Genomic DNA, 26,657 nt, shown 5'->3' with positions numbered 1-26,657 from the left:
GAAATAAACAAAACAGAAATGTTTGCACCTATCGCTTCTTGGCCCAACCCAGCAGTCGTATAACACTTTGCAGCGAGCCCAGCAGTTTTCCGCAAGCGCCGCCGCCGCCGCGCAACTGTCCTACACGCTTTCTTCTTTTGACATTTTGTCAAATTGCGTCTTGGCCCGCACTTTGCCCCAGGCGCGCTCACACCCACTGGGCACTCTCGCGCTGGTTCTCCGCTAAATCGCTCTCGCGCGGGTCGTCGGCCATTACACATTCGGGTTTGTTCTATTTGCGAGAAAAATATTAAACTTTTGTAATCTTTCCGCGCGCTGGTGAAATCTGAACCTGGGGAAAGCCGCGTCGCGTTCCGGATTGTGCGTTGTTTGGCGAGCGGGGGGCGAGTGATGTTGTTTTGAAGTGCGTTTCCAAAAGAAAAAGGGGGCCCACAAAAAAGTGCGTGAAATTTCTCGGTGGTGAAGCGAAAAAAAAAGAAGGAGTGTTTGTGTGTCTCTTCCGAATTTGTAAATCCCCCCGCAGAAGAGAGGAGGATGCCATGAAATCGGTCACGGTGACGGCGACGACGATGAAACACGGAGGAGGAGGCCCCGACGGAAGTGGCCAACCAGCGGACCAGAAATTGGTGGCACTGGTGAAAAAAAACGGCGAAGAAAACTGCGGTAAATATTGTTCCCCGGAGGAACAGCCCAAACAGAGGCAGCAGCAGGGGGACAAGGCGTCGAAAAATCACGTAGACAGTGCCGCGAAAATCGCGACGACGACGACGAAAACGACGTCCGTACACCCCTGCACCTCCTCCTCATCCTCCACTTCGTCGACGACGACGACCGCATTTGCTAAAAATAATGATAAATGCGAAACAACACCGGCGAAGAAGGATAACATCGGCAATAGTTTGGTCAACAGCAGCGGCAGCTCCTCGGTCAATTCGACGGGGAAATCCGTGGCACCGACGACGACGACGCCAGCGGTGGCCCCCATCCGGAGTGATAATGGTAAATGCTTTCACCTGTTTAGAAACAACTAGAACAGTCAAGAATGATCCAAACCTAGCAATTCATCCGGATCTGATCCGGGAATCGACGGCAAAAAGGGGTAAATGTTGTCTTTGTTGTGGTTTGAACTTCCCACCCCTCGTACAAGAAATGGCGCTCTTCTTGCGGATATCGATCTTTCTAAACATTCCGGTATTGATTTTGTGGCTGCTTCCGGAAGCAAAAGCTACGTTTGTGGGTTGCGATTTCATTAAATATTAAAGGGCGTAATGAGTTAAAAATGGGGTGATTACGGGTTAAAATGTCATAAAGTTGGGAATGAGGATCAAATTGGGTTGAAAGGGTTAAAAGATCGAGGGGAAGACTTTTGCTATTTTAGTGCTTGGTAATTTTGATTTTTAGTTTATATATTAGCACTTTCACGTACTTATCGCTTCTTAAATCTGGAATCATTAGATAAGACAGACAGTAGAACTGAAGTTGGAGACTCCAAACTTTTAGAAGCCGGATTTGAAGTCACTGAAAAAATTACATGAATCCGCACTGCGGATTCCGTTAAATTGTTGTTAAATTTCAAATTGCGCCATTGTTCAAACTTTGCTCTTCAATATTTATCGTAAAGAATGACATTGTCTAAGATTTTTGTGTTGCAAATATTCAGTTCAAATGATCGAAAAGTTGATTTTCACAACATTTACAACATGCTCAAATTCAATGAATCCCCTCTTCGGTAAAATTTGCGCAAAAGGCCTGGCCATTTTAAATTACGTTATTTTGACAATTTCTTTGAGATCAGTTGTTTTCATCTGATTAGTTCAAAGTTGGCATGAAGTTTGCTGGTTTTTGGTGGTATTCCATAGCCGGAAACATTGATTGCAAATTAAGCACCACTCACACCTAAGACAATGAGACAGTTTCCAATTTTCCAAAAAAAGTTTGCGATGTTTTTTTTTTAGAAACTCATACACTTTTGTTTCATTAAAAATTTAAGAAATTGTTTTCAAAATAGACTCAACAACAATAATGTTTCCATTCCTTGCCTAACTTTAAAGTCGATTAATCTAACAAAAAGGAAATACAAAAATATGGTGTCTGGTAAATGTTTGCTCGGAAACTTGCAAAATGCTTAAGAAACAAGAAAACTGTCCAAAACGTCCGAGCTATGAGTCTTGTTGAGTTAACAAACAAAGTTTCTTATACAAGGTCAACGATGCCAGATTACCACACCAGCACTCAATCTGAAGACTTTAAAATTGCACATATTCAATGTTTATAGGAAAATGGAAAATGGTGACGGTGGGTCTAGGAAGTCAAATTAAGAAGTTAATTTTTTGAGTGATTTTACAGCCTTTCCTCAGTGAGGCGAAGCGGGCAAAAAGAACAACAAGCACGCAAATAGCAGACGTAAAGTGCGTGAACTGTGGTGAGAAAAACATAGCAAAGGTTCGTGGCTTCAAATGCGAGCTCTCAGAGAGCTCTGACGATGCAACACATTTACAGCAGTCAAGCTTTCGGAATCTGAAGTTTATTTTAAAAGCACCGCGGTCTTAACCGGTCCACATTTGCCGTCCACAAATGCCGTTAGAGCAAGTCAAACTGTCCTTTTCAAATATATATATTGGCTTTTTTATCCTATTTAATTTATCTTGAAACGCAAAAAAAAATAATTCAGGTTATTTCCAGCAAATAAACAATCTGTCAAGTTTAGAGATATCCTTTAACGGTTAAAATCTATATATCAATCAAAAGACTCTGATCATCCGGAATCCTTTTTCGATTTTTTGTTACTCGTAACGGTAACTCAACTATACCTCTTGGGATACATGTTGGAGAAATTTAATACACTTTTGGAATCTGTTAAACTTAAATCTAAAACAATTCTAACTCATTTTAACTAAAAATATAATTTTAATGATGTTGTTTTGTTACGTTTTAAGAACATTTTTTTAGAATGTAATAATATTTCAAAAAAAAAAGTTGTAAACAGGCAAAAAAAACAAAAATAAATAAATAAAAAGTTACTGTAACATCAAGAGTTACTATATACCATGCCAAATGCATCTTTTCTGACGACCCCACTATTTTTAGGACCTTTATTTGGACATTCTTGTTCTATTGCACAAGTGAAAAAGTTAAAAAAATACTGCCCCCGGGCCTTTTGTGGTCTCTGTTGCAAGTTTCTGCTCATTTCTAGGCGTCCGAAGGTGCAAATGGACCGACGTTTTTACTTCCGATAAAAGGCCAGGAGGATGAGACCCATAGCAACTTAGGGATCGGCAGTCGAAGCCGCTAACCACCGCGCCACGAGGCCCTCATTTTAACCCATTCTAATCTCAGCCAGTCTGATGAAAGCATGCTGGAAAGTCTTGTGATTCGATTACGCCCCAAGCATTTTCGTTGTCATTATTAATAATCGCAGTACATCCGAGAACACCTAATACGTACAAATTTAAGCGAACAGCCCTACTGCTTTGTGTTTACCGCAGGGAGGATTCTAAGCACGGATCACATTTCACAGTATCTACAGGGGAGGAAGGATGCGTGGACATACCGTACCAAACGCTCCGAATCAGTTGTGATTGGGTGTGTAAGTCAATGCTGGAAAAGGGATCTATCACTGAATGGGATTGCTCGAGATATTTGACAGGCGCTTTCTGTCAGCGATCGTTTCCGAAAACGAAATTTGATCGCTGACACACAGCGCGTATCAGGATCGTCATTGCTTGGCGACGGTCGTTAAACCACCACTCAAGCAGCCGCCCGAACGAGACAACGTGGTCTTTCTCTTTCTCTCATTTTTGTCTCTCTCTTTCTTGTTTTTGCTGTATGGTGACAGATGTCATATGATTGCGATCACTGGAGAGATGATCGGAATCTCGGTAGAATGTCAAACGACCGTTCTCTGAGTGAATGTTTTTTTTTTCTAGAGGGAAGTCAATGACTGTGTGAGAGACTTTGTGCGTGGCACTCATTCGTTTGTGTTTGATACGAACGAAAGTAGAATGTCAAAAAATCAGGTTGTCGTGGTGAAGACGATTTTAGTGTTCTGTCACCTATACAATCAAAGTCGAAATTTCGTAAGCGTTTAACTCTTGAGTTTTTTTTTTTAAAAAAAAAGGTCCAATAAACCAAATTTTCAGTTTTTGCTTTTGTTTTGTTGAGTTTAGCAAAACGTCATTCGTGGACACTCGTGGAAATACAATGTCCAGGGTTGTTACGGACGGCGCAGATCTGGCGCGGATTTGCTGGCTAATTTTGCTCAGGCGCAGATTTCGCGCGGATGGCAATTTTGATAAATACATTAATTGAGAGAGATAGAATTACTTTCAAGTTATTAAGAAAAAACTTATCAGAAATTACGATACTTTGTTTTTTCCTTTGAGTGCAAGAATTTCACAATTTTTATTAATTGAATTTTGTTCTGAAAATGTTTGTTTGTATTTTCTTAGTACTAAACTGCCGTTCTACGCATAATTGTCCCATGTTCAAAAAAGTGCAACTGAGAAAAACGCGATTGAAATTTTTCGACCGATTTCTGTGTTTCTACGCATAATTGTCCCGTGGGTTCCTATTCGCCCTATGTGTCCCTAATCGCCTCAGTTAGAAGTTTATCACCCTTATTTGTGATCCTCTTGCTATACAACAAATAAACAAGACATAATGCTTAGTAAAACTAATGATTCCGTGTAAGAAAAAACTTGGTGGGACAATTATGCGTAGAAGTTTAACGATGGGACAAACAGACTTGGTGTTGTTGTTAATGAGTTTCCGAACAAAGTATCAGATTTTATGTGTTTTTCTTAAAGTACACATCAGACTAAACTTAAAAATGTCATAAAGTCAAAATTGTCCAAAACTGACATGGGACAATTATGCGTAGAACGGCAGTAAACGTCGAAGAATGACGATGAAGATTTTGTAGAAATTATTTTTAATATGTTTCTTGTCATTTCTAAACATCTCCGGCTCTGTATATTTAATTTCTTTTGAGTTTTGAGTCATGATTTTTAACCTTATTTATTTTTAATGTTATACTGGATTTATTAAATTTTTAATTTTGTAAATCAAATATTACAATTTTTTCCCGAAGATATATACATTAGAATGTGTAACAAAAACTATTATTGGGGCTTGTTCTGGTGGGCGCCAAATATGAGCTTGATTGGACGTAACAGAAGCTGGCCTCCACTTTCGAATTTTGGAATGGTATTTAATCGGTAGAAATAATTTTTTTCTAAATTTAAACATTCTTGGTGAAAATAAAAAGATCAGAACATTCCAAATTCAAAGCTTCAGAAATTCAAAAATTCGAAAAAAAAATGTTTTAATAGTTTTCATTATAACAAAAAAAAAATCAAAATACATATTATTATTTTTTCGAAATTTCTAAAATCGTAATTTAAAAAATCTGAAATTTCGAAATTCAAAATTTAAGCAAACTGAAATTCAAAATGCCAAAAATTTGGGTAATCGAAAATATGAAGATTTAAAAACAATAAAAATTAAAAAGTCAAAATTTAAAAACTAAAAAAAAACAATGTAGAACAAAAAATTCTTAAATCTAAGATAATCTTAGTAATCTTTAGCTTATAAATGCTAAAATTCTTAAATGCTGAAATGCTTAAATTCTAAAATTCTAAAATTCAAAATTTTTAAATTTTTGAATTTTTAAATTCTTTAATTCTTTAATTCTTTAATTCTTTAATTCTTTAATTCTTTAATTCTTTAATTCTTTAATTCTTTAATTCTTTAATTCTTTAATTCTTTAATTCTTTAATTCTTTAATTCTTTAATTCTTTAATTCTTTAATTCTTTATTTCTTGAATTCTTGAATTCTTGAATTCTTGAATTCTTGAATTCTTAAATTCTTAAATTCTTAAATTCTTAAATTCTTAAATTCTTAAATTCTTAAATTCTTAAATTCTAAATTTTTAAATTCTTAAATTCTTAAATTCTTAAATTCTTAAATTCTTAAATTCTTAAATTCTTAAATTCTTAAATTCTTAAATTCTTAAATTCTTCAATTCTTCAATTCTTCAATTCTTAAATTCTTAAATTCTTAAATTCTTAAATTCCTAAATTCTTAAATTCTTAAATTCTTAAATTCTTAAATTCTTAAATTCTTGAACTCTTAAATTCTTAAATTCTTATATTCTTAAATTCTTAAATTCTTAAATTCTTAAGTTCTTCAATTCTTCAATTCTTTAATTCCTAAATTCCCAATATCTTAAATTCCTAAATTCCCAAATTCTTAAATTCGTAAATTCTTAATTTTTTTTAATTTTTAAATTCTTAGTTCTTTAATTCTTAAATTCTTGAATTCCACAATTTTTGAAGTCCTATTTTATGTAAGAGATTTTGAAATTATGAGAAGACATTATTTTAAATATCGGAAATTAAATTTCTTTCAGAGTGAAATTTTAGCGAGGATTTTGGATTACAAACTGTATAAAAATTCTTAGATTTTGAATGTTTAGACTTTCGAAATTTAAAATTTTATCATATTATAATTTTAGATTTAGATTTTATTTTGAGGTTATATTTTTTTAGTTAAATTTTTAGGTTTTTAAATATTGTATTTTCTATTTTGAAGATTTTTTTCATGACCCTTGCCTTGACCGCCTCTTGAGGATTTTGCCTTCCTCAGGTTACTGAGGAAAGGCTATAAAATCACTCGAAAAATGAACTTCTCAATTAGACCTCCTAGACCCACCTTCATGTATACCTATCGACTCAGAATCAAATTCTGAGCAAATGTCTGTGTGTGTGGTGGGATGTTGATCAAAAAGTTGTCACTCGTCATTCGATTCGTCTTGAGGTTCCATAAGTCGCTATTAAAAATTATGCAGTTTAGTTAAGTACTTCAAAAGTTATGCTGCAAAAACGATTTTAGCAAAAGTCCGGAAAATTGTAAAAAGGGTGGTTTTTGTAAGAAAACCCGTCATGCTATACATTTTCAGAAAGGTATTTAAAAGACCTTTCCAACGCGTCCAAGACAACCCTATCAAAAGTTATAAGCACTTAAGTGTTATTTACGCACTTTTTGCATTTTGGATAGCACCCTTTAAATGTGAGGAAGGCGCCAACCACTTAAGGGTGGATTAAGTAACGTTTTTTTAAATGGATTTATTGCTTTCATTCTTTTGGAGCCTTTAAACATAAAACGAGTTTTTTTAATCAAATACTTTCTGAATTAGTTTTTCTTCATTAAAAAAAAATTTCTGAGATGTTGGTCGCGATATTTTTTATATGGCGTAGATTTCGCGTGGTTTCGGATTTTAGGTCGGCGCAATTTGGCGCGGATTTTTTTTCGACTCTCCCGTAACAACACTGAATGTCCCATCCCAAAGGGTCCCGGAATACCAAAACACCTACCAAGTTGCGCTGCTATGGGAAGGGCTAACGCAGCAATTTTTTTTTTGTAGAGATTTTCTCTATTTTAAAATTACCTACAATTTTCTTCTAAAAAAATCTTAAACAGTTTGCAAAATATTTCAAATATAGACATTGATACATAAGAGAGCTACTGTTTGTAAACAAAAACAACTCTTCACAATGCACACTATGGCTTTATCCCCCACAACTCGGCGTAAACACAACACACACTGATTAACGAGAAAATAATCATCAGGTCGGTCTCGGAAACCGGTCTCTGCTGACTGCTAACTGCCTGACCACCGACCGACCGATGATGGCAATTCTTGTTGCGGAAGGGCGCGCACGTTCGGCGAGAGAGCGAAAGAGTGGAAAATTTTTCATGACTCAATTCACCGCCACCTTTCCGCTGACCGACCCCGTATCATCGATCATCACCCTCTAACAGCTATACACTTTTTGCTGCAGACACAGACTCGAGCGTTTTTGCGAGCGTGAAACAACTCGGTTCAGCTCGCATGTTCTGGGCGCGTTTGATATACTTTCCAGCACCGCCAACGAAATACTGGTTGCAGTTTTACACTTTTTTCTTCTTTATTCTCGGTGATTTTTTCGCTAGTGCTACTCGCGATTCTCCAACCAACGACGTCATCGAATTTCTTGTGTTTGGTACACTTTTAGGGTAGATGGTGCTGTATTTGGACGTGGTGAAATTATGGAAAACGAATTTGTATTAGTGTTGACTTACAGTACAGCAAAAACTGTATTTGCTTTGTTGTTGGTTTGCCATAGTCTAATACCTCCTTTATCAATCATGTTAAAAAGAATGTGACACCCACACAAATTGATTCAAAACAATCCTTTGTACGAAAAAAAAAGAAATGGTTGATCAAGCTTGCCACTCTTTACCCTACAGGAAGAGCGTAATTCCCTTAGCAATTAAATTGTCTTATGAAATCCTTTCGATTCTTGCTCGTGGGACGAAAAGCAGAGCTTCACTCCTCCAATGCATTGCGTAACCAATGTTTACATTTCCCAAACCCTCGAATTGACCCACCCCGCCAAAAAATAAGGTTTCATTTCGTGCCATTTGGACATATTTCGAGTCCTCCCTTCCGGGCACCAAAAAAAAGCGTCATTGGACGTTAACCATTGCGTGTCACCACACTCCACCCTAATGTTCCCAAGGCAAAAAAAACACACAAAAACAGCTCTGACCTTCAAATGGACTTTTCCTGCTTGCGCGTTTCGTTTCGTGTCCGCGGGCGGCGTTGATGCCCTTTGGTCCCTTTCTAACTCACACCACAACCTCTCATCCTCTCTGGAGCCACCCCCGCAGTTCGCAATTCTCTTCTGCACGGTTCATCTAATTCCCAGGGGTTCGTGGGAGGACTTTCACTCAGATTGATATGGCGTGTGATGGCTTTGCTTGATGAGGTTTTAGGGGAATGAGATTTTGGGAAATCTTGCGTAGATTTTTGTTCAAGTTGAGTTCATGAATAAATAAATGTTCTTTAATAAAAAACTAAACTAACCTTACATGAAATTATACAACGAATAGCTTCTTCACCACCCACACGATACCTCACTCATTTACTCTCTTCCTTCCTCACCCCTAAACTCACAGTAGTGACAAAGATGATGCTGTTGTGCTGTTTATATACATTGGGCCCGAGCCGGTCAGGTGTTTAATCAATACTTTGGCTGCTCTCGCTCCCGGTCACCCCATACTGATGTCTCTCGAAGCTACTGCCCCCTGGTATAAGAGTGTTTCGTGTTTTGGGACATCATCAACAGCAGAGGAGGATGCCATTAAGTGTGGGGTTTTTTTTTTCGAACTCTAGAAAAGACCGGTGATCGATTGATTGTTTTGTACGTGCAAATTTCATCTTTGTCTAGATGAGGACTCTGTTTGCTAAAGCATACAAATGTTGACATTTTTCTTTCCATTTCGTCATCATTTTAATTATAATGTTCTCTATTTTCCAAAACTAGTTGGAACCCAATTTCCCTTAACATGTTTGGCAAAAGTCATACTCTAAAAATCATTTTGTCGAATGAATTCTAGCATTTATTTACCTTTACAAAACAACATAAAAATCTTCTGACAACATTAAACCTATTCTAGAACCTCTTAACATTATCTTTGAATTAGAGGTGGGCAAAAAAAGAGCGAGCCGCTCAAAGAGCCGGATCACTAAAAAGAGCGACTGAACCGTGGAAACTCCGGTCTTTTGAAAATACCGTTCCAAAAGGGTATAATTTCGAAAACTTGTGTTTAATTTTATGTTTATAAATATAGTTCATACAATTTCCAACAGATTGTAGCTACAAATTTGTTTTTAAGAATTGAAAATAACCGTATTACCCGAATATGGATTTGAGCTTCTCAAATCGCGTTGCTTGGAAAATCTTACCAAAATATAATAAATAGCCTACAAGATTTTAGAAAATCCGATTAAACTTCAGCATTTATCGACTTTATCGATATAATCAGAATGAGCAATTTTTTTCCAAATCCTAGATTATGGGTGTCATTTAATTCTCGCTTATTTTATACATGGGAAACCCATGGCGCTTTGGTTGTTTTAAAAATGTAATCTAGAATTATTCGAACGTTTTGGTTTGATTAGAAATCATCACTTAGAGACCGCCAAGATTTTTGTTTCCAAGCGCATTTTCTCGTCTCAGTTTTTTTTTCAGATAATCAAAATATTCAAAGAATCACACGATTCTTGAAATAGAATTTTTATCATTCTTTTTAAAAATGAGCGAAAAAGTCGTTCAAAAGAGCCGCTCTTTTTAATGAGCGAACGAAAATTAGCGGCTCCTTAAAAAAAAGAGCGGTTTTGCCCACCTCTACTTTCAATTGTTCCAGCTCAGACCATTCTTTTCGTCAGGTACAGCCGACTCTCTGATCGTCGGTCCTCTCGATCTCAATTCTGCTCCATCCATCCTCCATCCAGATTGAAGGAGGTATTAAACCAACAAACAAACTCGCACATTTTGACAGTTTGCCAGTTTGTCTGCGAGTTTGGCAAACTGTCAAACGCGAAAAAGTGCGAGTTTGTTTGTTTGTTTGCCATAGACTAATACCTCCCTGAGTCGGTCTCTACGATTACGCAAATCGACTTTTCTTTGTATTTTTGCCTTCCTCACCTTACTGAGAAAAGGCTTAAAAATCGCTCGAAAAGTGAACTTCTTAATTCGACCTCGTAGACCCACCTTCACGTATACCTATCGACTCAGAATCATGTTCTGAGCAAATGTCTGTGTGGATGTGTGTAGGTGGGTGGACAAAAAAATTGTCACTCGATTATCTCCGGACTGGATAAACGGATTGTGACCGTATTAGTCTCATTCGATCCGTCTTGGGATCCCATAGGTCTCTATTTAAAATCAGCTAGTTTAGTTAAGTACTTCAAAAGTTATGCTAAAAAAATGATTTTGGCGTATGTCCGGAAGATTGTAAAAAGAGTGGTTTTTGCAAGAAACCCTATCATGTTATACATTTTCAGAAAGGTATTAAAAAGACCTTTCCAATGAGCCCAAAACATTGAAGATCTGACAACCCTATCAAAAGTTATTAGCACTTAAGTGTTTTTTATATACTTTCTGGAGGCCGGATCTGAGATATTGTGATAAAAATATTGTCTGAAAGTGTTATTTATACACTTTTTGGAGGCCGGATCTCAGATATTTCAGTAAAAATTATGTCTGGGTCCATCATGCGACCCATCGTTAGTAAGATAATTGAAAGACCTTTCAAATGAGCATAAAACATCAAGGATCTGACAACCCTATCAAAAGTTATTGGCACTTAAGTATTATTTATATACTTTCTGGAGGCCGGATCTCAGATATTTCAGTAAAAATTATGTCTGGGTCCATCATGCGACCCATCGTTAGTTAGATAATTGAAAGACCTTTCAAATGAGCATAAAACATCAAGGATCTGACAACCCTATCAAAAGTTATTGGCACTTAAGTATTATTTATATACTTTCTGGAGGCCGGATCTGAGATATTGTGATAAAAATATTGTCTGAATCTTCCATGTGAACTTTCGTTGGATAGGTTTTTTTTATCAGACCTTGCCAAAATTGATTTTTTAAACATGTAAAGGAAATGTTGCTATTTTTACTGAATGTATTGACTTTATAAATGTGAGGAAGGCACCAACCACCTAAAGGTGGATTAAGTATCGTTTTTTTATTTGAGTCAACCTTCGTCCATGTCAAAAGACGTCATTTTGCATCATTAGATTTTCCATACAAGTCTCCATACAATTTTGGGGGTTGGTCATACAAAATAAGTATGTAAATGTATAAAATACTGGATTTTGAAAAGAGAAATTCTCTTGGAACTTCTGATAAACTATTTCCCCCTTGTGACGTAGTTCTGATCTTCCACTATCTACATCCAATCTCCGCCATTACAGCATACCGCCCGCTGCCCTTATGCTCCCTCCCAATTCCCGGCTTTGATTCTAACTACTCATAAAAAGGAAAATCATAGTTGAGAAAAGGTCAATGCGGATGGAGAGCAAGCAAAGCTCAGTATCTCCTCACAATGACTGGTAGTAAGTGTGAAAAAAGCAATGAAAAATATAAAGAAAGCCAAGCAGAAAATTGAAAAGATAGTAATGTCTATGAGGATGTCTATGACAGATAATAGGGATGACAGATAATAGGGACAGCAAAAGAAGAACAGAAAATTAGGAATTGGAAATAGTCAATGCGGATGGAGAGCAAATTGAGCTCTGTATCCCCAAACAAATTAAATACTTTAATTAATGTATTTAAAGTATTTAATTTGTTTGGGGATACTCAGCTAATTGAAATACTTTAAATAATTTGAATACTTGAAAAAATTTAAATACTTTACATAATTTAAAAACTTTAAATACTTTAAATAACTTTAATACTTCACCTAAAGTTAAAGAACGAGAGGATAGTACTCACGAAAAGAAACGTGAGGAAAGTGCTATTTTGCGAGAGTATAGCCCTCTCGCGTGTTCATTCGTTCATTGGAACAGTTCATCCTATTGAGTGGCTTATATGGACAAATGACCACCATTTAGTCACCGAACCATGGTGGCCCATACGGAAAAGGCACGGTTCAATATGCCGAAGGTCTTGGGTTCGAGTCTCGGTACCAGTACTTTTTTTTTGATAGATGAACTTTTTTTGAAGATGAACCCATGAGTAAAGTACTCTCGGTAATTTCGGGATTTATCCTCTCAGTCCGCACACAGTACCATTTTACTACCGAATAGTGCTCTTTATCCTCTCGTATGCCGATGTCCAGTTCTGGGTGTTTAAGTAATTTAAATACTTTAAATAATTTAAAATATTGGTAATATTTTTAGGTGTTTTAACACCATTAACATTCGTGAAATTTTCTGATCTTTTCAATAAAAATAATTTCAAAATCATGCAAAAAAAAAATCATGCATAACTATTGAAAAGGTCTAAACGTAGATAATTTTCCTCATTTCATATTTTAGACCAAATTATACATTTTTTTAAATATTTATTTTGAAAAGATCAAAGAATTCGCAAAAGTTTCTATTTTGAACATTGAAAGTCGGGCCAACAGTTTACAAGATATCGTCTGTTGAAAATTACACACTTATTAGGTGACACATAGAGAAATTCATTTTCATCAATTCGAATTCATTGTAAGGCTGTATCTCGGAAACTAATTACCCGATTTTCAAAGTTTAAGAGGAACATTTTTAAGGAAATATTCTCAGCTTTTCGAAAATATTTTTTTCAGATTTGCTTTTCTTTCAACAATTATTTTTTATGCTCGAAAAACCTGAAAAAAATCGAAATTTATACATGAAAGTAGTTAAAACTATTTTTTTCTAAAAAGTCCTTATCACAACTTACTTATGTTCAGTAATTTGTACAGTACACCCATGCATTTTGGAGGGTATGTAGACATATACATTAGGGTGGGTACGGATTTTAAAAAGTTCTCAGATCAAGTTCTGGTGTGGTTCCCCTTGTAGGGCATACCTAAAGAGACTCTCACACCAAATTTCAGCTCATTTGGTTGAAAACTGGCTTGTCTCAAGCGGGTTCAATTTTACATGGAAATTACTATGGGAAATTTTGAATTTTCGTTCATTCGCTCCTACAGGCCTGGGGAAAACATGTAGAAACTTCTAGGATGGCCAGAAATGAGCGGAATCGTCTGGAGAACAACTTTCCCTAAGAGACCAGGTCGATTCGTTCAACCCCATCGAGCTCAACGGCAATACATCCGGGGTTTTCGGAACCAACGGTTTTCCCCAGAAAAGCAACAAATTTTCCTTAGCATGCTATGAATGCTTGATGAACACCGCGACGCCACATGTCAAACAATTACCACGTGGACCAGCATCGCCTATAAAAAAATACTTTTTATTACTTTTTGAACCGTAGAATTAAAATTTATGGTGATCCTGATACTATTTAACTGTATTCTAAACCTTCAACTAAGAAAAAAAATGTTATGGTGCAAATTTTACAATCACGTGGTAGCTGTTTGACATGTGGCGTCGCGGTTTTCATCAAGCATTCATAGCATGCTAAGGAAAATTTGTTGCTTTTCTGGGGAAAACCGTTGGTTCCGAAAACCCCGGATGTATTGCCGTTGAGCTCGATGGGGGTTGAACGAATCGACCTGGTCTCTTAGGGAAAGTTGTTCTCCAGACGATTCCGCTCATTTCTGGCCATCCTAGAAGTTTCTTCATGTTTTCCCCAGGCCTGTAGGAGCGAATGAACGAAAATTCAAAATTTCCCATAGTAATTTCCATGTAAAATTGAACCCGCTTGAGACAAGCCAGTTTTCAACCAAATGAGCTGAAATTTGGTGTGAGAGTCTCTTTGGGTATGCCCTACAAGGGGAACCACACCAGAACTTGATCTGAGAACTTTTTAAAATCCGTACCCACCCTAATATACATATTCTAAGGGAATACATGGACAAAACTTTAAACAAATCAAAAAATAAAATTTTTGAAAGCGCGGAAAAAGAAACTTGCCAAATCTACTTCTCTACTTTGTTCTTGATGTCTTCTCTTGTTTAATGAATCTTTTCCTTGGTGGTCTCCTGGGTTTCATTTGCTTCAAAAATCTCTTCCATTTGTCAATATTGTAGTCTTTCTAATGGCTGGCTTTAAGGTATTTTTCAATCGAGTCTTCGTTTTGCATTTTGCATTGGTTTTGCATTTTGCATTGCTCTGTCAACTCGCTTCCTCGATGGTACTTTTGGATATTGAAAACCAGAGAGTCGACTGTACTTATGATTGTACATAGAAGTTCGGATAATCAATTCATCGGATACGCGGGGTTTAGGATAATCGAGAACGTACTTACGTATTAAAAACTAAATCGAAATCATATCAATGCTGGGTTTACTATAATTGAGCATATACTTTATTATTTCAACAAAGAAAAATCTCCGCATATTCAAGTGAAAAAAGTAGGAATAAATGTGGTATACAAACTATGTTTGCCGGGACCCGTGGTGTAGGGGTAAGCGTGATTTCCTCTCACCCAGTCGGCCTGGGTTCAATCCCAGAAGGTCCCGGTGGCATTTTTCGAGACGAGATTTGTCTGATCACGCCTTCCGTCGGACGGGGAAGTAAATGTTGGCCCCGGTCTAACCACGAGGGTTACACAGAAAAAAATCAATTCTCGTAACCGTGAATAAAGTTCACAAATGTGAGAACCACGAAGGAATTTATTCATGAGTATGGTGCATTTGCACTATAAACGTGAATATATTCCTTCGTGGTTCTCGCATTCGTGAATTTAATTCACGATTTCGAGAATCGATTTTTTCCGTGCAGGTCGTTAGCCCAGTCCAGGTGTAGGATTTGCTCCCTGGGTCCTGCCTCGGTGGATTCGCTGGTAGGCAGTTGGACTCATAATCCAAAGGTCGTCAGTTCGAATCCCCGAGTGGATGGAAGCTTAAGTGTAAAAAGAGGTTTGCAATTGCCTTAACAATCAAGCCTTCGGACACCTAGTTTCGAGTAGAAATCTAGCAATCGAGAACGCCAAGGCAATGCTGTAGAGCGAATAATTTGATTTGATTTTTGACAAACTATGTTTGAGCAGCAGATAAAATTTTTAAAAATTGTATATGATTTTTTAGCCTTTATTATTTTGTTAATTGCTCTTCCCATAGCACTGCAGATCGGAAGGCATGACGGCAGTTGTGTAGAAACTTTAGAAAGTATTACGCAACGTGATTTATTACCAAAGCATTGTGTTTCTTTCTATCTGTTCAAAATATTAAATGTTTATCAAAATTGCAACGACAGGCATGAGATTGCTGTTCTCATGTCAGTTTTCGTATTTTCGCGATTCACTTAGAATGTATACTACTACAGTGCACACTAATCCCTGTGTATGCACACCAAAAGCTATCACTGAGCACACACCTTCTCTGCTCAAAGCGGTCGATGGTGGCCTGCCTGACTCCGAGCACGTCAACTTCCACCCGCCGAGAGAGAACCAACTACGTCTAATTGGGGGACCAAAACAAGAAAGGCAAAAATAGAACGCAAAAAAAAATGTGAACACAAAACAACATTCCTCCACTTTTGCATGCTTTGCGACGAGGAGCAGCAGTTGCTGAATGAATCATATTTGAGTTGTTGAATTATATCATTTTCGCGAGCACATGTTAATCTCGTGTTTTTCGTTGTTTGTTTTCGTTCACAGACATTTCCCGGAGTCACAAGAAGAAGAAAAGCAAGGACAAGGATCGGGACCGGGATCGCGATCGAGAGCACAAGAAGCGTCGCCACTCGGAGCACGCCGGGTCAACGCACGGTAGTTCCGGATCGTCATCCCACAACAGTAGCACCAGTGCAAGCAGCAGCAGTTCCAGCTCAAAGGACAAGTCTTCGTCGGCCACGTCCTCGTCATCCGCGTCGTCGCTGTCCAGCAATTCTTCCTCGAGTCAGAACAAGGAAAACCATCACGTGGGAGCGATCGTCGCGGTCGGGACGACGCCGGTTGTCGTACCAAAGCAGGTTGAAAAACAGGTCGAGCAGAAGCAGGCTCCGGTTCCATCGGATTTTCCCGCCCAGATAAAGCAGGAATTGACGATCGAAACCAACTTGACGGTGACGGCGACGCCGACGGGCCCGGGATGTTTGCTTTTGAACGCCGGCGTAACGGCGGCTGCTGCGGCCGCGGCCGTTGTAGGTGGAGGGACTCCCATTTCTCCGATCAACTTGCTGCTGAACCTGGAGAGGAGCAACAACGAAAACAGTACCGTCAAGAAGCAGGACGTCTTCATCAAGAAGGAATACAAACCACTGAAACAGGACAAAACGAGGGACGATGTGACGAGGGCGTTGACCTTTACCGGTGATTCCAACGGAAGTGTTGGCGGCGGAGCAGGTCCAATCGGCAGCAGCAGCACTGGCAACAGTACAACTAACTTAACTAGTAATAAGAACTCCAACATATTGATAAAGCTCGAGTCGCCCAAGAACATCGTGGACGACAAGGCGGCGATCGCTGCCATCGTGAAGAAGGAGATCGTGGTCGAGCCTGTGACGGCAGCTACTGCCATCGCGCCGGCCGCCACTCCCGACAAGCTGGTCAACGGAGGTACGAACGTCGTTGCACCAGTTCTAACGAGTACCTCAACCGTAACAACGTCAGCAGTACACATCAAACAGGAACCCCCCGCAGAGAAGAGTAGCAACGATCATCACAGTCACAGCAGCAGCAGCAAGTCTTCATCGTCGTCGTCCAAGCTGTCCAGCGCGTCCTCTTCGTCGACGTCGTTGCACAAAAGCGGTAGCAGCAGTGGCGGAAGCAGTTCTCGGGAATGTTCCCGCTGCTACAAGCGGTCCAAAATCAAGCGGGCCAACATCGGGATTCAGTGCAAACGGGGGGAAAAAGCGGAGACCGCAATCGGAGTCGGAGTCATCCCACAGGAACCGTGCTCGAGGATAGCCACCGCCAACCGGGACACCAACTGTCACCGCCGGGGTCTCGATCATCTCAAGTACGGCCGCTTCATGCGCATCGAGGTCCACCCGAACGGGGGCGCTTCCGTGGTGCACATGTACCAGGACGAAATCAACGTCCTGCCGGAAACGGAGATGGAAGAGCTGGTGAACGAGTTCTTCCAGGTGTGCTTCGCCGAGGACGAGGAAGGGTACGCCGATCACGTCATGGGAATCGTCCACAACGCGGCCACCTATCTGCCCGACCTGCTCGAGCACATGGCGGAGAACTATGCGAATTTGACGGTCAAGGCGGGAGTGCTTGGGCGCAACTCGGACATTGAAACGTGCACGATGGCGCAGTACAACGAGCAGGTGCGTTTATTTTTGAGTGGACAAAGCAAACGGAGACTAACTTTACTGCTTCTTTTAGGTCGTCAAAAACTACTCGCACGGAACGGTCCGGTACGGACCGCTGCATCAGATCAGCTTGGTCGGGAAGGTGCACGAAGAGGTCGGCGGGTACTTTCCCGATCTGCTGAAGCGGCTCGAGGATAATCCGTTCTTGAACAAGGTAAGATCTTGAAATATAAACGGCGAAAAGTCTGGGAACATTATTTTTTTCTGAAACGTTGAGACTGAAACATTGCGTTTATGTTTTATTTCGAACACACTCCTTTAAAAAAATATATTTTTCTCTGGTACCGAAATCAGGGTTGCCAGATTTTAAAACTGTAAGATCCTTGGGAAAATTTGTAACTATGCATAATAAGATGGCTTTGGAAACAATTTGTTATAAGAAAAACAAATTTCTATAAAATGCTGCAAAAATTCTACGAAAGTGCAAACGTGTTTTTACAGTGTTGCCAGTTCTTCAAACAAGTCTACTTAAGAAGGAGAATAAATTACAATTCATACAGTATTTTTTCAAAACAACCAATTTGGTCAATAATAGAGTAGTAACTACTTATGCTTTTGCTTAGTATAAAAAAAACCAATGCGCCATGGGTTTTCACAGAACAGAACGAAGCCCGTTGAAAGCTAGGGTTGGGCTGTAGAAGGTTAAGTATCCACCTTTTATTAACCTTGAACTCCATTACTAGCAAATGAGTGTAAAATAACGCCAATCCGTAACAATGTGATAATAGGGCGTTAAGGAGCTATTAGAATATGGCAAACAAACAAAAAACAAACAAAGTCGTACTTTTTGTGTTTGACAGTTTGCCAAATGTATGCAGGCAAACAAACAGAGCTGGAAACCTGCCAACTTATCAAAAAGTGTGTTCGTTCGCGAGTTAATTTGTTTGTTTGTCGTAGTCTAATGCGTCCTTTACCATAATCTGAATTGTGTAAACAAACAGTGTAACTTGCTTACGTCATTTGATGATTTGATGATCATGAGGAACGCGCAGGATGCACTGAATATTTTGTGAAATCAAATTACTTTTCAAATTGTGTTTTCCTGTAATAAAAAATACCCTGCAATAAAGGTTCGGTGTGTTATGTTACAGACATGACCAAAATGATAAAGAAGCTCCTTGAAATATTATCTCTTAAAACTCTTTCATGCCTGAATTTTTCTGAGCTGTGTAAGCCACAATGTTATTACAGCAGTTTGGTTTTAGTAACTAAAGGAGCTATTACACCACCGCAAACAAACAAACTCGCACTTTTTTTTGTTTGACAGTTTGCCAAAATCGCAAACATAGCAAAAATGTATGCAGGCTGACAAATATTTTTTCCTTTTTTGTTACATCTTCTGGGTTGTACGCCATGACAGATGGTGATTATTATTGCAAATCAATGCATCTAAAATAAATCTTCGTGGAAGGGTAGCTTAAGGGGTTCTTTTCAAATATGACCTAGAAAACATTTTACCTTGGGATTTTTCATTTAGTCCAATTTAAAGTTCTTCATATATGTTGATGGAGGCGCACAATCATTCACGAAGCTTCGTTTAAGGGTAAGATTCAAGAAATATCGTGCGCCTCCTTTTGAACATATTTTTTTTCAAATTGCAGTAAATCAAAAATCCCTAGGTAAAATATTATCTGGGTCACGAATATTTGAAAACGACCCCCAAAGCGTCCTTTCCACGAATTTTTTTTAGGTACATTGTTTTGCAATTATAATCTCCTTCAGCCATAAACTTAAAAAGCAGTCAAGCGTCAAAAAACAATAACAGGGGTTAGTGGATTCAAAAATCTATTTTACCAAATTAATATTCCTTTTTATGTTTTGTGATAATTTATGTCACATACATAGCCATTTTAAATAGTAAGTTCTAGAAACAGTTTTGAGTTACTTTTATTTTTCTGTTTGAATCGAGTCGAGACCGGTGGTGTAGTTGAAAGCATGCTTGCCTCTCACCCCAGTTGGACTGGGTTTGAACCCAGACTGTCCTGGTGGCATTGTTCGAGATGAGATTTGTATGATCACGCCTTCCGTCGGACGGTGTAGTAAATGTTGGCCCCGGTCTAACCTAGAGGTTAGGTCGTTAGCTCAGTCGTCTCCCTGAGTCCTGTCAATCCAAAAGTCGTCAGTTCGAATCGCTGGGTGGATGGAAGCTAGTTGCGAGTAGGAATCTCGCATTCGAGAACGCCAAGGCAATGCTGTAGCTGTAGCTAATTTTATTTGATTTTTGATAATTTGAAAAAGCTTTGTTTGGGAATTGTTATGGAAAATGTATGATTATTATTTGTTTGAAAAGTGTTTCATGCTATTCGATGAGATGTTAGCTTTCTGGCAACCCTGTTTTGATTCATCAGCACTTGAGAAAAGTTTTTTTTTAATGTTCAAGTGCGAGATGAAAAAAACTTTATGAAAATGTAACTTCAGTGTTTATACAGAGATTATTCGCAATCTGTGATTCTGGGAACACTGCCAAAACATGTCGACACATTGCTGCGTTGACTGGTGAAAACTTTTAGTATATCAATTCTGTATCCGTCACAATGCAGGCAATGCCCTGGGGCGAGCTGTCGATCGTACAAATGGACCCGCGCCTCTCGAACGACGGCCCCATCCTCTGGATCCGACCGGGCGAGCAGCTCGTACCGACGGCCGAACTCAGCAAGACCCCGATGAAGCGGCAAAGGTAAGCCACTAACTTTTTTATGAGTGAAATTTTGAGTTAACGAATTTCGCTTTCAGGACACGCATCAACGAGCTGCGCAACTTGCAATACCTACCGCGGCTTTCGGAGGCGCGCGAGACGATGATCGACGACCGTACGAAGGCGCACGCCGACCACGTTGGCCACGGCCACGACCGGATGACGACGGCTGCCGTTGGTGAGTTCACCCCTCAATTGCGTATTTTGAATTAACAGCTGATGAGGATGTTTGGTTTTAGGTGTGTTGAAGGCGGTCCGCTGTGGCATTCCGGACGGGTTGAACCGCATCACAAAGGACGTGGTGGCGTTCGATGCGCACTGCTTTCCGCACCTGGTGGAGAAGCTGCAGCTGGACCTGCACGAACCGCCGATCTCGCAGTGCGTCCAGTGGGTGGAGGACGCCAAGCTGAACCAGCTGAGGAGGGAAGGCATCCGGTACTCGCGGATATCGCTGTACGATAATGATATCTACTTCCTGCCGCGCAACATCATCCACCAGTTCCGGACGGTGACGGCCGTCACGAGCATAGCGTGGCACCTGCGGCTCAAGCAGTACTATCCGGACCAGGAGATTGTGCAGGAGATTGCCAACGGGTACGAGGTGGATCCGCCGCACTACAAGGAGAAGCAAACCATCCTGCCCCATCCGGTGTCGCTGGAGGTGGAGAAGAAGCACACGCCGGTGAAGCGAACGCACGAGGGCAAACCAAAGAAGAGCGAGAAGAAGGAGTTGAATGCGGGGCCACCGCCGCCGCCGCTTCCCGTGGATGAGAAGGAGCCGGCAACGCCGGAACCGAAGAAGGTCATGGTGGTGGACGTTGAGAAGCAGGTTAAGGAGGCGAAGATCGACATGAGGAAGCTGGTGCGGGACGATAAACCGCTGAAGGATGGCAAGAAGAGCAGTAGCAGTTCAAGCCATAAGCACTCGTCGTCGTCTTCGTCGTCTCACAAGTACCACAGCAGTAGTGGTGGAAGTAGCAGCAGCAGTAAGAAGGACAAGCATCGGTCGAATGGCGAGCGGGACAAGAATAAGGACCGAGACCGGCACTCGGATCGGGATCGAGAGAGGGAGAAGGACCGTCACCGGCACAAGCACAGCTCTTCGTCGGGAAAATCGTCGAGTTCGTCATCCTCGAAGCACCACCACGAGGAACGTCATCGGAAGTTGTCCCACTCGTCATCGTCCTCGGATCGGCATCCGCACAGCGGATCAAGTAGCCGGCGGGAATCAACCTCGAGCGTGACAAAGGACAAGGAGGTCGGCGGCGGCGGTGTCGTGAGCGTTCCAGCTCCGATGGTTCCGCCCGTCGCGGCCGAGATCGAAATCGAGGAGAACGTCCCGGAAGCGGCCGTAGACGTGGTGGTCGTCGATGGCCAAGCCATCATCGAGGAAGTCGTCACCACGGAGGAGGTAACCGCGAGCAGCAATTACGAGTCTGTGATAAACTGCAACGACGAAGTCGTCGCAATGGAAACGACCATCTCGGCCGACGGGGACGAGATCAGTACGGAGACGCTGCTCCCGTTGCCACCGGCGCCCGAAGAGGTGGCCCAGCCACCTCCACCGCTACCGCCGATGCCGCCACTTCCTCCGTTGCCACCGACTGCGGCACCTGCAACGCCCACGAAGCAGTCTCCGCCTCCGCCACCAACCTGTCCATCGTCGGATCCCTCCCCGAAGCTACCCAAGAAGCCCAGCGTTCCAACGCCGCAAAAAGTGGTTCCGCCGGCGACGAAGGTCATCAACAGCGGCAACGTCGCGACGCCCGCCAAATCATCCAGTGATCTGTTAAGTTCAATTATGGCAAGTATGGAGAGCACACCGAATCGAAACGCAAACAACTTTTAATTTTCGTCCTCTCCCCCGTCCTCGTGTCCTCTGCTGTGTCTTCTATGGGTCCCTTTCTCGATTGTCCTTTCGCCGCTCGTCTCATTGTCAAAGTTTCTTGTTTATTTTTCCCAATTTTCCCCCCACAAAATTTCTGCTTTCCACGCATCACACTGCCATTGCTCTTGAAAAGTTTCACAAATTTTTAAAAACTAAACACGGTAAATGTGCTCTCAGCGCTTAATCACGATCTCTGCTCCATTTTTTCCGTTTCCCAAATGGCTGCACGAAAGTTAAAGATTATTATTTTAGAGAAAAAAAAAACACGGAACTTTACGACGTTCCCGTGTGCATTGTTATTCCCAAAATTCCCACATCCTCCAGACAACAACAACAACAAAAACAAGTGTGAAAGGAAGAAGAAAACAACAAATAAAACATATTTTGAGAGCTGCTCCCAAGGAGCGAGCAGCCAAACTTTAATATCTAAGCAAATAATTAAATAGAACGTAAGTTTAATGAGAAAGGTAGTTTAAAAAAAACATAGATTCAGGAGCAAACAAAACAAACAGTTAAGTAACAAACCAACTAACAATTCAAACAAAACAAAAAATCGAACGGAACGATAGAGACAAACACACACACAAACAAAAAAACTGTTGGGTTTCCTTGTTGATATGATCTGTTAAAAACCGGCTATAATTTATCATTTGAACAGCGCGGCAGAGAGAGAGAGCGAGAGAGTTAGAAAGGGGACAAACCTGGGGAGGGAAACGAAAAAGGCGTGCTTGTAATGTCGCTTGATCGTTTATTTTTTCTTTCGTATGTGTAATAAAAAGTGTCCCAGAGAAGAAAAAAAAACAGTTGAGAGGAATGCGCGCGAAGTTATGATTAAGATGTAACTTATTAATTAAACTGTTATTCTACGCAGTAACTTATTCAACAAAAAAAAAAACACACACACACACCTTGGTCTCATGCAACCACACAAAACAAACACACACTATCGATTTTAGCACCCCTGCCACGATCACACACTGAGAAAAGTGTAGAAATTTCTTGCTTCTCGCGCTGGGCATTGCGCTTTATTTTAAAAGAGAAAAAAAAGGTAATTTAAAAACACGCAGCGCAATGATAAAAAAGAACTTAGTTTTGAACTATTTTGAGTAGCTCTTCCGTTTTTTTTATAATTATTTTTATAAAATATAATTATTTATCTTGAACACGCGCGCAGACATGCGAACACGCACACACGTAAAGTAGCGTGTAGAATACACACATTCTACATTGCGCCAACGCGTGTGTCGTGTAGCGTCGTATGTATATTTTATAAATGATTAAAACAAGAAGAAGAAGAAAAAACTTTAACTCTATCCAATCGATTACACACATCTGTATATTTTAAGAGAGAAAATCAATAAAACAATACTGTTCACGGTATTAATGGTGTAAGACAAAAAATCAACAAAACATTTGTTGCGATTAAGTATTTTTTTGAAAGAAAGCCCTTTTGAAAAAATTCCCTGATTATATGCTAAAGTGGACAGAATTGATTCAGCGTGTACTCACGAAAACAACCGTGGTGACAGTAAAAAAATATTGAAATTTAAAAATATTGATAAAAAATAAAGTTTTGAACACATTTGAATTTTTTTTTAATTTTTTTTGCAGTCTTAAAAATTTTAAAAACAAAAAAAAATGTTAGAACAAATGTAAATTTTATTTTTTTAGTTTTTGAATCAATTTTTAAATTTTAGAAATGTAAAAATTATGAGCCTTTAAATTTGAGAATTTAAGAATCTTTGAATTTTTAGCTTTGAACCTTTTTTAGCTGTGGATATTCTGAATTAAAAAAAATATTTTTTTTTTGATGATCTTCTGAAATTTTACGTTTTTTTTAATTTTCTGATATTTTTTGTTTCGATTTATGAATTCTAATTGCTTTTTTCAAAACAACTAATGCGCTATGGGTTTCCTACACACAGGACATTTTGAGAAAGTAAGCGAGAATTTTAGAATTTTGTAATTCAAGAATTTTATAATTCATTTTTTTTTTATTGAAGATTTTTTTAATTTAAGAATTAGAATAAAAAAAATGAATTTTTGAATAACAGAATTTTTTTCTTTGTATCCGTAAATTTTTAAATTTTTGATTGTTTAAAATTTTTAAACTTTTGTTTCTTTTTTTTAATTCAACATTTTTAAATTTTAATTTTTGATTTTTAGAATTGAAATTTTAGAAAAGAAAATGGAATTATTAAATTAAGTTTTTTGTTTATTGTAATTTTTTGAAAACAAAAAATATCTCTAGATTTAAATTTTTAATTTTTTTGGATTTTTTTCTATTTTTCAATTATTCTTTTTTTGAATTATAGAATTATTGTTTTATGAATTTTTGATTTTAAAATTTCTTAATTTTTAATTGCTCTATTTTTTTATTTTTCCTTTTTTTTAATTTTTGAATTTTTGAAATTTTATTTTATTTTTGCTTTGATTTTTGTTTTGAATTTTTATATTTTTAATTTTTTGATTTTTTGATTTTTTAATTATCCTCGTATGTTTGAATTACAGAATTCTAAAAAAAATATTTGTTTTTGAATTTTGAAATCAATGAATTTTTAAACTCTCTGAATTTAAAAATATCTTGATTTTAAAATTTTTAAATTTAAAAATAATGAAGAATTTTTAAATCGTGCCATTCTTTGATTCTTGAAGTTTAGAGTTTTAGAATTTCAGAAATTAAAAATCTTCAAATATTTAAATTTTCTAATCTTTAAAATTATAAAATTTTTGATTTTTTGAATCACTTTTTTTATTTTCTTTTTGAAGTTTTGAAGTTTTTGATTTTTGAACTTTTGATTTTAGAGTTTTACAGTTTAAATGTTTTTTAAATCACCAAATTTTCAAATTTTCAAATTTTCATTGAAATTTTTAAATGTTTAAATTTTTAAATATTTGATTTAGGCTGGTACAAATATTTTTAAAAGTTTTTGTCACCCCCCCCCCCCCCCCCCCCCTTCAAAATTGGCCCAAAAAATCAGGGGGCAAAAAAATATTTTTAGAATAAACTTCAAAATTTCAATGAAAATTCAAGTGCAACCAGCTGAAATCAAATTAAAATACATTCTTCCGCGTTAAAAATCATTTTTAGCATGTTTGGGTTTATTAAAAAATCTTAAGATTTTTTGAAAATTTTCGATGCAAACTCTTTTTTTTCGATAAAATTTTTGTTTTTGTCAGATCTTAGATTTTTTGAAACCTAATGATTGCAAAACAACTGAACTAGTGTAAAATGCATTTTAAAACACTTTTTTCATTTAAATGTGAAGACTCGCTTGTTATTTAATTTTTTATATTTTTATTTCCCCCTTGACCTCGGCCAGGGCCGAGGGACAAAACTTTTTAAATATTTGCATCGGTCTTATTGAATTTTAGAACTTTAGAATACAAGAGTTTCAAAATTTTTGGATTTTTAGATTTTTAAAATCCTTGAATTTAAGAAAAAGAAAAAAAAACCTAAATGTAAAAAAATCTATTTTTTTTATTGTTGAAATTTTCTAGTTTTTTTGAAATTATTGTGATTTTTGAATTTCTGAAATTTTTAAAATTGCTATTAAAAATTACGATTGTAATTTCTCGGTAAGTTGTAATTTGTAGATCGAAATCTTACTCGAGTCTAGAAACTACGGTCGAGTAATAATAATCACCACGGATATCTTCGTCGACCTGTCAAACAGAAGCAGCCGTTGCACAAAAAACATCAAAATAGGCTCATCGTGACTTCTTCTTCTGAAATCGGTTGTCAAGCTCAAGTACCTAGGTATTAGACTACGACTACCAAACAAACAAAATCGCAAAAACATCAGTTTTTCTATTTAAAAAATTGTGTCCATTTCTAAAACAATTCAATTTTTTCTCTTTTACTTGCAAGTCAAATGTTGACAAATGTTTTGACATTTGGGCAGAGACCATGACTTGCTCTCGTAAGAGTTTAAAAAAGCCTTTACCGACTGAAGTTGAAGAAGAATCCAGTTTATGTATGTCTGTTTGGAGTAAATTGCTGAAGCTTGAACTACCAGGCGTCCTAGAGCAGCGAATGACCAATAAGGTTAAAGCTGCCAGAAATAAATGAATTAACAACAACAAAAACCAGGCATCCGTTCCAACTTGCAACGGACCAACTGCCAACTATTCTAAGTCAATTGATTTACTTAAGGTATAAACACAGAGCTGCTTCCTGCTTGCTAGGATAACAAATTTCTTCGAAACCAGCTTATTCTCACGATTCGACGGGGACGTTGGACGGGCCTACAGGTTAGTGATGATCTCATAATTAATTCCTTTGAAGATCAGAAGTCATGTCCTATCTTCTA

General features: G+C 38.4%; 2 protein-coding genes across 4 annotated transcripts in view; one reads left to right on the top strand and one right to left on the bottom strand.

Annotated features, from left to right (window-relative positions):
- Positions 1–26,657, bottom strand: part of LOC6036029 (UDP-glucosyltransferase 2) — a 37,552-nt gene that overhangs the window by 9,775 nt on the left and 1,120 nt on the right. The window contains exon 1 of one of the 3 annotated variants that reach the window (XM_001846080.2): positions 8,910–9,010. The exons of 1 other annotated variant lie outside the window; for it this stretch is intronic. The gene's annotated coding sequence lies outside the window, so the exon portion shown is untranslated. Of the gene's footprint in view, positions 1–8,909; positions 9,011–26,657 lie in introns of those variants that run through there. One more of the 3 variants, XM_038252172.1, reaches the window with a different exon arrangement.
- LOC6036026 lies at positions 189–23,749 on the top strand. The gene is made up of 6 exons (XM_038252165.1): positions 189–999; positions 16,098–17,716; positions 17,775–17,915; positions 20,302–20,438; positions 20,495–20,634; positions 20,696–23,749. Exons 1-6 carry the CDS (start codon positions 540–542, stop codon positions 22,303–22,305), a joined length of 4,107 nt encoding a protein of 1,368 aa, XP_038108093.1. The 5' UTR covers positions 189–539; the 3' UTR covers positions 22,306–23,749.

The sequence above is a fragment of the Culex quinquefasciatus genome, chromosome 2, assembly GCF_015732765.1.
Source record: "Culex quinquefasciatus strain JHB chromosome 2, VPISU_Cqui_1.0_pri_paternal, whole genome shotgun sequence".
NCBI lineage: Eukaryota > Metazoa > Arthropoda > Insecta > Diptera > Culicidae > Culex > Culex quinquefasciatus.
This window is presented reverse-complemented; position numbering and strand designations above follow the sequence as displayed.